Source organism: Siphateles boraxobius, unplaced genomic scaffold (assembly GCF_051911475.1).
Source record: "Siphateles boraxobius isolate OS27281-9 unplaced genomic scaffold, OSU_SipBor_1 12, whole genome shotgun sequence".
Taxonomy (NCBI): Eukaryota; Metazoa; Chordata; class Actinopteri; order Cypriniformes; family Leuciscidae; genus Siphateles; species Siphateles boraxobius.
Window position 1 is genome coordinate 35,952,472 of NW_027508722.1, and position 13,527 is coordinate 35,965,998.

At 37.7% G+C, this 13,527-nt stretch overlaps 1 protein-coding gene, 1 long non-coding RNA gene and 1 gene segment (V, D, J or C); 2 read left to right on the forward strand and 1 right to left on the reverse strand.

Annotated features, from left to right (window-relative positions):
* Nucleotides 1-114: 114 nt before the first annotated feature.
* On the forward strand, nucleotides 115-6,437 carry stub1 (STIP1 homology and U-Box containing protein 1). Its single transcript, XM_077219331.1, has 8 exons — nucleotides 115-400; nucleotides 855-1,081; nucleotides 2,868-3,066; nucleotides 3,780-3,945; nucleotides 4,034-4,112; nucleotides 4,195-4,251; nucleotides 4,392-4,508; nucleotides 5,417-6,437. Exons 2-8 carry the CDS (start codon nucleotides 968-970, stop codon nucleotides 5,540-5,542), a joined length of 858 nt encoding a protein of 285 aa, XP_077075446.1. The 5' UTR covers nucleotides 115-400; nucleotides 855-967; the 3' UTR covers nucleotides 5,543-6,437.
* Nucleotides 6,438-12,428: 5,991 nt separating this feature from the next.
* Nucleotides 12,429-13,054, reverse strand: LOC143727956 (Ig kappa chain V region K29-213-like). The segment is given in 2 exon segments: nucleotides 12,429-12,835; nucleotides 12,918-13,054. Coding segments are annotated over 2 exon segments (381 nt in total).
* A 173-nt stretch (nucleotides 13,055-13,227) lies between these two features.
* LOC143727988 (uncharacterized) overlaps nucleotides 13,228-13,527 on the forward strand; it is a 30,659-nt gene continuing 30,359 nt past the window's right edge. The window contains exon 1 of the long non-coding RNA XR_013199837.1: nucleotides 13,228-13,242. This is a non-coding gene — a long non-coding RNA (uncharacterized LOC143727988). The remainder of the gene's footprint in view (nucleotides 13,243-13,527) is intronic.

Below are 13,527 nucleotides of genomic sequence, written 5' to 3' on the forward strand. Positions count from 1 at the left end.
TATTATTGACTGAGATTGATATATTACATTCATATTACCTTTATATTTTATATTAAAAATCCCTAATGTTGTTTTTAATTACATTTATTCATGTAACCGACAGGAGGCGTCCTTACGCAAGCAACAAGCTGTGGCTCGTCACCTCCGGTAACGTCACCGTGACGCCACAGTCAAAACAACCGAAACATGATGCTAGCGTCTCACACCCGCGAGTAAAATGTCGTGTTTTTAGCGATCGCCGATGAAAGCTTTGGAGAATTGTCATCTTAATGTCATGATCTTGTCGAACTATGAGTTTGGCAGCGTTTTTTTCGGTACACGGGACCAAAAAGTCATCATAAAAGCACAAGTGTAGCCACCGGTTTGCTAACGACAGGCGTCAGACCAGCAGTCAAACCCGGTACGCCAGAAATAATTCATATATTACATTTAAAATATCAAATTTAAAGTCAACTTGTGTTTATTCTCGCCAATTGGCTCTGTCAAACGGATTACAAGCTTGTGACGTGTGTGTAGACGTACAGATGTGTGTGTCAGCCACATGTCATTCTGTAGAGTTTCTCTTCTAATCACTATTAATGTACTTCTAATAATTAGTTTTACTAAATGTGTGATGATTCATTCTCGGTTTTGGTCAAATTACATGAGTTCTATGTTCACAGTTCTGCTGGAAGAGTCAGGAATCATCTGACAGCTGTCAGGGGCTGATCATAGTCCAAATGTGTGTGTTATGTAGTCTAGAAGCCTGCAGTTTGTGTTATTGCACAATTATTGTCATTGCAGTGTATGTAATGTGTGTTATTGTAGAGTTGTGTGTATTACTGTGTGTAACATGTGTTGATGTGTTCCTGCAGTGTGAGAGGTTTGCAGGTATCTGGATCCCCGGGACAGGCCGGTGCTCACCGAAGAGACGGGGAACAGGATCGGTAAGCAGGGGGGAGCGGCCACCGCTGAGCCCGTGGAGAAGATGGCCAGCAGCCCGGAGAAAAGCTCCTCCGCACAGGAGCTCAAGGAGCAGGGCAATCGCCTGTTCCTCAGCCGAAAATACCAGGAGGCCGTGACCTGCTACAGCAAAGCCATTGTGAGTGAGGCAGGACAGTTCTTAGTTAACACGGAAATTACATGCACGTTTGATAAATGTGCATATAAATGTAAAAAAATTGGGGTCAGTACGATTACTGGTCAAAGTTTTGGAATAATTATAAATTCTGCTCACCAAGGCTGCGTTTATTTGATCAGAAATACAGTATTGCGAAACACACTGCCCAGCCAAAAAAAAGAAGTCACTGTTTGGATTTAAATAGGCAAATGCTCGAGAGTCTATGATTGGATCAGTGTTGCAGTGATTATTATGTTTCTAACATGTTATATGTTTGGCAACAGTTCTTCTAACTCTAACTGATGGAGTGTGTAGCTTTTCATTTCTGAAACAATCATGTAGGAAGAACATCATGTTCATATTCCAGGATGACAATATCCAGATTCATCAGGCTCAGATTGTGAAAGAATGGTTGTGAAAAGCTTGAAGAATCATTTTCACACATGAATCCAGAGCTTAAACTCATTGAAAGTCTTTGGGATGTGCTGGAGGAGACTTTACAGAGTGCTGGACTCTTGCATTGACAATACACGATCTTGATGGAAATAACATCACATCATCAATTTCCATCAATGAAATTAATTTATTTCCTGATGAATCTGGATATTGTCATCCTGGAATATGAATATGATGTTCTTCCTACATGTTTAAGAAATGAAAAGCTACACACTCCATCAGTTAGAGTTAGAAGAACTGTTGCCAAACATATAACATGCTTGTATCTAAATGTAATTTATTCCTGTGATGCAAAGTTGAGTTTTCAGCATCATTACTCAGTAATGAGTGGCTCAGTGAGTAGCACTGTCACCTCACAGTCCCCGGTTCGAGTCCTTTCTGTGTGCATATTGCATGTTCTCCCAGCTTCAGCGTGTGTTTTCTCCGAGTGCTCCGGTTTCCCCCACACAGTCCAAATACATGCAGGTTAGGTGGATTGGACATGCCGAATTGGCCCGTAGGAGTGTGTGTGAGAGTGTGTCTCGGCACTCTTTGTTTCTCAGTGCTGGGTTGCATCCAGTGTAAAACCTGTGCCAAATCCAATGTGTGAGTGCGGATCATTTGATGAAGCGGACCCTGCAAATGAGCGGGACTAATGCTAGGAAAATATATTTCTCCAGTCTTCAGTGTCACATGATCCTTCTAAAGCATTCTAGAAACAGGTCTAGAAACATATCTGAATATTATCAATGTTGAATTCATATTTTTGTGGAAATCATGATACATTACCATTAAAAAGTAAGATAAAAAAGTATGCTTTTATTCAGCAAGAACACTTATTTCAAGTAAATTCTATTCATCTAATAATACAACGTTTTACATTTATCGTAATAACAATCATTATTAATAACTGAGAACAATAATAATTGAGCAGCAAATTGGCATATTAGAATGATTGCTGAAGGATCATGTCATGTGATGCTGAAAATTCAGTTTTGATCACAGGAATAAATGACATTTTACTATGTTCACACAGAAAACCGTTTTAAGAATATTTCACAATATTACTGTTTTTACTGTATTTTTTATCAAATAAATGCAGCCTCGGTGAGCAGAGGAGACTTTTTATTCATCAAAGAATCCTGAGGAGTTTTTTTTTAACATGGTTTCCATACAGTTTTGATGAATTTTAAATGCACATTTTATATTCAGTAATGCGTTTAACTCATCAAGTGGCGATTGTGTGGCTATTCGCAAAAAAATACACATGATCTCCGTAGGACTGATAAAGTTGTAGATTTGTACTGATCATGTTTCTGGTGTGTGTGTGTAGAACCGTAACCCCTCAGTGGCCGTGTACTACACTAACAGAGCGTTATGCTACGTGAAGCTACAGCAACACGACAAGGCGCTGGCCGACAGTAAACACGCCCTCGAGCTCGACAGCCAATCAGTGAAGGCGCACTTTTTCCTGGGCCAGTGTCAGCTGGAACTGGAGAACTATGAAGAGGCCATAGGCAATCTACAGAGAGGTACACACACACTCACAGCTTGAAGTAGGAATTTTTGATTTTGATTTAAAGGAGTCATATGATGCTTAAAGGGGTGGTTGAGGATTTTGGAAATCGGACCTCATTTCCAAGTTAGCCTGGGTGTTATTTATCAGTGGAGACAGTTTTCAAAAATGTTCATCCAGTCCTTCCAGTTGAATAGTTCGCCGGTGTTAGGCTAGCGCGAGTCAACGGCATCTGCTAGCCTGCCATTAAAAACAGTTTTACCCACTTCACAGTACACCAAAAGCAAATAAATTATAACGCCAGACTATCGATGTAAATGTCTTTGTAAGTCGATGTAAATGTAAATTAGTTTAGGTCTTAGTTCTTTCCATTTAGTTTTTATAAAAGGATATTGGCCACAGGGATATATAAGGTCTCATAGTCAAGTGGATGAGAGATAAGAAATTTGATTTCTGCAATACCCGTTTTAAAATTAAAACCTTTTTTTTTTTTGTATGTGATATTCAGTGTCATTTGATGCACTTTTTAAGGTCTTGTTTTATAATTTTGGTCTTGTCTCTAATAATGTAGCTCTATATCTAATATCAGCCAATGTATTTGTTATTGAGCTAATCATCTAAATAATTATCAGTGAATCCAAAAACCATCATAGAAATAATCCAGGCATCTAAACAGACATCAGTGCAGTGCAAACTCAAATGCAGTGTGATGAAACTGCTCGTTTTCAGCCTATAACCTGGCGAAGGAACAGCGGCTGAATTTTGGAGACGATATCCCAAGTGCTCTTCGCATTGCCAAGAAAAAACGCTGGAACAGCATAGAAGACAAGCGTATCAGCCAGGAGAACGAGCTGCATGCCTATCTCACCAAACTCATCCTGGCAGAGAAAGACAGGTGAGAGTCCTGCTTGCATCAGTCCGTACACACACTGATGATGAGTCTGTGTATCGTAACATCTGTCTGTCTTTATGTGTGTGTTCAGAGAGCTCGACGACAGCAGAGTGAAGCAAACCGAGGACATTCAGAACGGAGGCGAGATCAGCAAATCCAAATCCAAACACGTGAGACACACGCCTATAAATATACAAAGACCCCCATGTAGGATTGATGAAGTGATGTCATTTCCTGTGCTTCTCTCTGCAGGATAAATATCTGATGGACATGGATGAGCTTTTCTCTCAAGTAGATGAAAAGAGGAAGGTATGAAGAAATCATTTCAAACATCTCAAAATGAAACCACCACCTCAAGACATTTTGACAATCACTCGACACACACTGCATTAAACATGATTGTGTTTGATTGGCTGTTCATTCTATGTTGTGTTATATTACGTGTGCAGAAGCGAGAGATCCCAGATTACCTGTGTGGGAAGATCAGCTTTGAGCTCATGAGAGAACCCTGCATTACTCCCAGCGGCATCACTTACGATCGCAAGGACATCGAGGAACATCTACAGGTCTGCTCACGAAAACACTTTCACCCGTCAGCAGCTTGTGCAACAATACTGCCATCTTTGAGCTGCGCGCAGTTGCTGCCAGGGTTTCGTTGTTGTTGTTTTGTTCCTTTGTTTTTGAGCCATGTGACTCGCAGAAATATAGAATATGATCACAGATTGACAAATCAGATTACAACATGTTGTTTTAGTATTATTAATGTACTAGTACTGTATTTATTAGTATTCTAAAATTTGTTTTTATTTTTATACTTCAGTTTTAATTCTAGTTAAAGTTATAGTAATTTTGTGCAGTTTTTATTAGTTTTTAATTTTTCCATTATTTTCCGTTTTATTTTAGTTTCTACTCTTTTCTACAAATAATCTAAAATCGTTTTGTGTAATCTTAGACAATTCTCTGTGTTATTTTAATATTGTTTATATACTATTATATTATATTATTTATTAATATTTATATATTTTCACCTTTTATATTAATGCTAGTTTAGGTTCTTGTAATTTTTGTTGTTAATGGTATTTATTAGTTTTTGTTTCTTTAAAATGTTTCTGTTTAGTTTTTTTCACATTTAGTAATTTTAGTACATCAACTAAAACCTATTTTATTTCAGTTACAACATTTCTAGTTTTTGTTTTTTCATCTAGTAATTATATATATATAATTTGTGTTATATATATATATATATATATATATATATATATATATAATATAATGTTTTTAATAGCTTTAGCTTTTGTTAATGATAACAACAGACATTTTTCATTGTATAAGATGCTTTTTGCAGCCAGATGGTGTCGTTACAACATGTATTCAAATTGGTTGGGACAGATCACTCTTAAAATAGCCAATAGCCTTGAGCGATGCAAAACAAAACAAAAAGTTGATTTGATATTCTCTCTCTCTCTCTCTGTAGCGTGTCGGCCATTTTGACCCAGTCACCCGCAGCCCGCTGACCCAAGATCAGCTGATCCCCAATCTGGCCATGAAGGAGGTGATTGACGCTTTCATCCAGGAGAACGGCTGGGTGGAGGACTACTGAACACACACACACACACACACACACTCGAGCGGACTGCAGCAGAGTTTCCTCACGCTGAATTGAATCCTCTCCTGTATGTTCATGCACTTTAATCAGTGGAGCTTTGCTGTGGAGCATCTGACCCGCAGGAGTCACCTGACCCTCTTTCTGTCCTTCAAACTCTTTCTGCTATCCTTCCTTAACATGTTCAGACACTTCCTTTCAATCTGAAACTATGGCTGATGTTTGCTGCTCATGATGATGCTGTAATCTCATCATTGAATGTTAAAAAGCAACATTATTGATGACACATCACTAATAATCACTCATGAAAGAGGAAACTGTGCATGCGAGTGTTGCGCAGATTGGAGTGTGTGTGTGTTTTTAGAAGCTGTCCCTATGATTCATATGCAGAATGAATGCGATATATGCGAGGGTATAAAGTTCTAACATATGTAGAATGTTTCTAAGACGCTTCTCGAGCTTTGGGTTCTAGCAGGATGCCGGTCATAATGTTTTTGTAACGAGCGTTTAATCCACAACATATATTTAGACATTCATTCATCTGCCAATCAACGAAAACGAACTGAGAATATGTGGCGTGCAGGTGACATCATCATCGTTATGGTGTATTATTATACCTTAAATCTCACTATGTGTGTCTGTGCGTTAGAGCGAGAGGTAAGTGATTATTTCACACTATTGATTTTGTCTTTCCCTTTGGACCTTTGGGGAGTTTTCTGTTTCCTGGCACGAACACACACTTCCTGTTTAGTATCAGTATTTTCGCGGTTTGAGAGCCCTTGTTAATCCCTGGATGTCACAGTCCAGCTCGGCTCAAATATTCCCGAAGTGTAATGAGTTTAGGTTGGATGCATGTTCAATAAATGTTATTTTTGTTTCTTTTTGTAGCAAATGTGTTGACTCGAATCTTATTCTTTTCTACAGATTTAAAGGTACGACCCTAAATAAAAAGACCTTAGTCAGGTTAGAGGCCATTTTAATTTAACACAGAAGAAAATGAGGCTGTTAGTGAAAAAGTGAAAGTGACACGTGATGCCCAAGTATGGTAACCCATACTTGGAATTTGACCTCTGCATTTAACCCATCCAAGTAAGTGCACACACATTAGGAGCAGAGTAGTGAGTAGTGAACACACACACACACTGCAAACGTGGATACACACACCCGGAGCAGCGGGCAGCCCGGGGAGCGATTGGGGGTTAGGTGCCTTGCTAAAGGACACCTCAGTCATATTCCTGCCGGTACTGGAATCGAACCAGCAACCTTTGGGTCACCAGTCCAACTCTGTTACCATTAGGCCATGACTGCCCCTAAAAACGAGGGATAGACTTGGTCTATGTCTGAAGTCTCTTGAGTAGGTACTTATTCAAAATAAGTAATTACTAAACGACTGCTCAAAAAAAGTACATTCTATATAGTGTGTGTAGTATGAAAGTAATACTACATGTCCCATGGGTACTTTTTGCCTACTCTTTTATGAGTACTTCTTTTTTCATATGCTGTTTTTTGCCTACTATTTAGTAGATAGGGAAGTATGTGATTTTGGATGACACGCATTGTATAAAGGACTTATTTTAAGGGGTTTTTATCTACTGCCTTTTTTTTAAAAAGAAGTTTACTCATCTGAACAATCGGTATGTTAAACAACACTGCCATTCTTAAACTCACTATAGGCTACTTATAACCAGTGATGTAGTCTAGTTTTTTGTAGTGAGTATAGTGTGATATACCAGATATACCCCCCCGCCGCCACCACCACCAATTTTCTACTGTTTAGTCTTAATCGCCATCAAACTAATCCATTAAAGAAATACATTTAACCTTAAATGTTATATCAATATGGTCCCTGAAGCACAGGTTTTATCAGCTGACAATTAAAAGACTTAAAAATTATAAGCACAAATAAAAATTTACTTTTTAAAAACTTGTGTGATATTCCTTTAAAATTTTGTTTTAATAGATTTGATTATTATTTTTAAAAGTACATCATACTATGCAATTTCTTGCATAATTCCCTCGAGTTACTTTATTTATCTCTACAAACTTTTATTTTAGTGTGTTGTAAATTAAAGACATTTAAGCTTTTGTGTGTTTTAATAAACTATTATTATTATTATAATTATTATTATTAGGCCTACTTGAAGTATACTCTACTGTGCAATAGTAATATATTTCTGTTATATTTTCTTCAAGTTATCCAAAACTTTGATTTTGACAGGTTGTCATGAAGACTTTAAAGTTTGTGAGTGTGTATATGATACGAATGAATGACGATAGTTTTATCAAATGAAATGGTAAAATTCTTGTGAAGTTACTCTCATAAAAGCTCTGCAATGAAGTTCAAATGTGTGCATGTCCTCCTCATAGACGCTGAAAACACCACGAGTGTCACGCGCACACATTGAGCGCTCATTCAAAGAAACACGCAGAACATTAGGAGTTTATTTCAATAGCAGTCTTTTTGAGCTTTAATATTCATGGACACTAGTACATATCGAGATTTGATTCATTGTATCATTACTTCATTATTTATTCATTCAAAAATGGCCAAATTGCGTGACGTTCCGCCTTACAGTAGGCTTACATTTGTTGGTGGATTCCGCGATTCGATCCGTGTCGCTGCGCAAACACAGACGGGGTGAATTTATGAATGAAAGTTCTTTCACAAAACGATGTTGTTACGAATCCTAAAGCTTTTTAAAGTGGGTATACGGAGATCTTTGACATTTCCTAGTGGGCATACGGAAATCCTTGATATTTTCTAGTGGGTATACGGCGTATAGGCCTACCTGCGTATCACGTAGCCTAGACCAGGGGTTTTCAAACTTTTGTGTCTGTGGACCACTATTTGTAATCAAGAATTTTCACGGACCACCTCATAATACACATAATAAAATATATCTACACACAGTCCTTCCTGAATTAATCCGCACCTCTAAATAGGCTTACTAACATTAAAACTACAACTGGTCATTTCATCAGTACAACAGCTTGTTAAAAGAAAGTTTACTGCACACAACGGCTGCCACATATTTAATTTATTTATTTACTCAAGCGCCGGAGGCCATAATTCATTTCAGGGATGCAAACATGTTTGGTCAAAAAAGAGAGAGGTAATCGAAGCCCTCGCCCCGCGGCAAATATCCAGATACTTACATTGCCTCCAACCCCTGCCACCCCTATAGGCACATATAGTAAAATAAAATTCAAATAAAGTTTTAACAAAAAAGGTTTTATAAAAAGATAAACCTCACATATTTCAGCCCCTTAAATCATTTTTCACAAAAAAAGGTTTTATAAAAAGATAAACCTTACAAATTTCAGCCTTTAAATCATTTTTATAAAAAGAATGAGTCAAAAAAAGATAAATTACTTGACATTTACATCGATGCACATTAGCTTATCTTTTATTATTAGCTAATAGTAAAATTCGGTCCGATTTTCCCGTGCCGTCTGTCGTTGCTATGCGCGCTCTCCACAACTTAGTTGTGCTTAGTAGCTAATAGATTTCCACCACCGAAAAACGCTTGCTGTACCTCTGCTACAAGATTTATTTACGGAGAAGAGAAAAACACACGTAGTGTTTGGGTGCACGTGCATTCTTACATTCTTCATTGACTGAGCTTTCAATGTTTACGGAAAGGATGAAGCTGATTTGTTTGTTTTTGTCACATGAACTGCGGTGCGTTTGCGGCATTATGAATAGTTGAGGTGTTTTCATCTCGCTGCGCCTAAAAAAATGAGTGCGTCACTTCAATTATGAGCACACTTGCCGCGCGCCTACATGAAATAATGAACTTGAGAGCGCAAAAGACACGATATGTGAACGGCCCCTTAACGAGCTACCTCCAATCGAGCGACGTGTTGGAGACCCCAGTAAAAGATTCGCACCAAGAAGAAACACTAGCGTTTCACGCTTGCGCGCATACTGCTGTTTTGGCTTGAAGTGTTCTGATTTGCTTATTTCCTATTTACTTGTTTGGTGGAGGCAATCCAGAATTACTGTTGGTGAAATTATAATCCGACAAATATTTTATATAATGGCAAAATATTTGCCTCTGCCGCTTTCCTCTTCAGAGAACCTGTTGCTATCCACCGATCCATGTTGTGGCACTGAACTTGAACGTCACGGCCGAGCACCACTAGCCTATTTTAGTAATCACACAATAACCTGACAATTTAATTTAAATTTTATATCAATATAGGCCTACGTATTCTTTTTACTTTTTATTTTTTTTATGGGGATTACTGGTAAAATGAAGGTAAAAAATGTTATTTTATATTTTATTTTGCCTTTCCACGGACAACCTGCAGTACCCTCACGGACCACTAGTGGTCCGCGGACCACAGTTTGGGAACCACTGGCCTAGACTACACCACTGCTTATAACCATAGACAGTAAAAGAAATGGACACAGCGACCTCGTTGATTTCAACGGAGAGAGTTGAAGCCGAACATGGGCACTCACTTCCTGATAGCCAAGCGTTCTGCGCAGGCTCAAACTGAGCTTGATGACGTAGATGTCACGTGAGCAACCTGACTGACAGTTGTAAATCTTCTAGTAGCTGTGCCAAGACAAATCTGAATCACCCATAGACAGTCACCCAACGTTAATCGTGCACAGAGACGGTGAAGCGCGACCTGCAGCAACTTTGGGTAAGTATTCTGATTAATTATTTTGTCATTTTGCTTAATATTTATTTATTTAAAATTTAACGTCAGTACGCCTGCGAGACTGTGCGAGCTTCTCCTCCTGTCTATACGGTAATGTCTCTATTGTTCGACATGAAGTCGCGTGGTTATGACGCAATTTTTAGCCTATTTTTACAAGAATGGCTTCTACGGGGCCATAACGTAAGATACAAAGTAATGGAGCCTTTTATACATTGTCGTGTTTCTTTAGAAATAAATAATGGACAAATGAAGTCTTTGGACGCTTCAGATGTAAAGTTATTCGCTGTCAAAGTGACGCCAAAATGAACGGGAGTCAATGGGATGCTAACAGCAGGTGATAGCCAGCTACAATGGCGGCCCCGGAGGCAGCTTCAACTTCCTTGCTTATAACCCTCACAGCCTCATTTTCATTCCTGTCGAAAAATAAAAATGGCGCTACCCTGAGAAGTTCGTACGAGGTGGAAGTCGTGTTTACGACGGCAGGAGCGTTCAAGTCATTTTCGTCGGAGTAAGATAGCGGTGTAGCTACTTTCTCTTAATTAATTACACAAAATACAGCAATGTTCTACTCAAGTTCTAGATAATGAAGAACAAAGAAATGTGCATCAGGTGTGCTTTGTTTAAAAAAAAAATTAATTTATGAAGCTTCTGCAAACTTTGTTACATATTACATTGTTATATTATAATGCCATCGTATTCTGTGCTGTTTTAGCTTATTTCGCTGTAAATAGAAAAGCCTGACAATACAGCTAGATACCTTTCAGAATTTCAAGATGCTGTAAATGAATCTGTAGCCTATATTAAACAATTCCATTTGAAATAATGTCAAATTGTAATTAAAATTAGCTTATTTTATGTATCTCAACATTGAGACCACAGGTGTGGGACATTAACAAAAATTGTGTTTTAAGCTATAAATGCTTCATAATATTATATTTGATCACATTAATCAGTAATTATATTTTTTGTCAAGGTGTGTAATGGCACTGTATATATATTTATGAAACATCAAATGACATATTTTAACATAAATCTAAAATTTCACTGCTGGGATTTAAAAGTGTCCATAGTTGCAGTAACACCCAAATACGATTTATACGAGATGACTTGAACGCATAAGGTCTGAGCCTCTGTAGCTCCGCCACTTTTCAGCCTTCTGTTTTGAATCTCCACAGCATGAAGGAAAGATCTTACGGATTTATAAATGATCCGCTCTTTTAAAATCTTCCCGGTCAACTGACATGTTTTTATGATATCTGCTTCAAACATTACAATGCTCATGATAACTTTAATTAACTCTACAATAAGTAAATCCAATTCAGCTAAATACTTTTAGATAGCGATGCCATAGAAATGTAACGTTACAGAGCTACCGCAAAAACGGACATTCAAGGACTAAACTCTAAAGATGGCTGTGAGCTTGTAGTCTAGCCCATAACTAGAGGAGGTTCTGATGAGTCTTAAAGGAATATTTCACATAATAATGAAAACCTATCATAATTTACTCACTCTCATATGCATGTTCCAGATATGTACATATGATTTTCATTTCTTCTGCATAAAGTTGAAAAATGTCTATTCACATGCGCTGTGAATACGTGGTGCACATGAGACAAAATGACCAACAGGGGGCAGCAAGAGACAATCCATCAGGAACAGAAGGTGAAAGTTCATAAGTGTAAAACAGACATAAGCTCTGCTCGAAACATTTTGTTGGTTACAATTAGCTTTATGTGAGTAAAATATAGGCTAATTTTTTTAAATGGCAGATGACTGGAAAAGTATTGGAAATTCATTGATCAAACGATGTAGAGGGCTAACTGAATACTGTGAAGTATAGGCAATGCAAACCGTAATGCAACACTTTTGTTTTCATACAACCTCATTTGTAATCTTATTAAAATAAGCCATTGAAGACATAATGGATTTATTACTTCCAGATCATTTGATTAGATTGTTCACTTGAGCTTTTTCAATCTCTGTTTGTCTGATATGTGGTATATACTGTGAAAGTAATGAGAAGATAAAATCAAATCTTTGATCATATGCCAGTTACGGAAATCATAATGTGGCAAAGGTAAATGATTAGAAACAAAAATGAGTTCATCAGGTCCATTTGGTCTGGTTTCAGATGTGTTAGGTTTGCTGACTGGTGAAAGTTTATAAGAGAGAAAACATTTATTGAAGAATGTTTAGATGTGTGTATTTGAAAACGTGTGTGTTTGAGCAGCTGCAGTTTCAGTTCAGTCACTGTGACTCTGACTGACGGAGGTTTTTGTACGACTCTTTATCACTGTGTGAACACACCACCACTGTGATAACTCTGACAGTAATAATGTCCAGCATCTTCAGTCTGGACTCCACTGATGGTCAGAGTGAAATCACTGTTAGATCCACTGCCACTGAGTCTAGATGGAGTTCCTGACTGGAGGCGGTCTGCTGCATAAATCAGGAGTTTAGGAGCTTCTCCAGGTTTCTGTAAGTACCAGGATAGAGGCTGATAACTCCAACCCTGGTAAACTTCAGGACTGGTTTTACAGGATATAGTAACTGTGTCTCTGAGATGAACAGGTTTCACTGCAGGCGTCTGAGTGACTGTCACTCCACCAACTGATTCTACATCAAGAAGAAGAAATAAATATTCAGAATTTTATATTTGGATAATATTATAGTGCAGTTTAACTTCATATTTCCTCACCTGTGAAACAGAAGCTGGAGAACATCCAGATGAAGATGATGATGATGAAGCTCATGGTTGCTGTTGGTTTAGATTCTCAGTGTTCAAACTCAGAGTTATAAAACCTCCTGAAGCGTGAGCTGCGATGCAAATAATCTATATGTAAATCTGTTGAAGGATTCCACATGATGCTCATAAATCATAACAGTGTTTAGGATATTTTTCCATGTTACGAGTCATAAACATTTATTCATGTATTCATGTGTCTGAAGCTACAGGCTTTCTGATGATTCAAATGACAGAGTTGCTACAGTACTGTGTCACTGAACTTCATCAGAGGGCAAAGGTCATCAGAATATTAAAATTGCTTTAATCATTAACAATGCATTGAGATGAATGATAGAGTCAGTAATTTTGAAAGAACAGTTATGATGAGTAATATCTTTATTATTATCTTGATAAACTTCGAGGGAAAGATAAAGCTACTTGAAAAAGCTCAAAAACATGGTGGCAGTTTTATTTGTTTGATTTGATTTGATATCAATATACAGACTGTATAATGCTTTCTTGTCGCCTTCACCTGAAAACTATATCGCATAAAGTTTTATATTGTGAGCTTTAGTATTCGCCC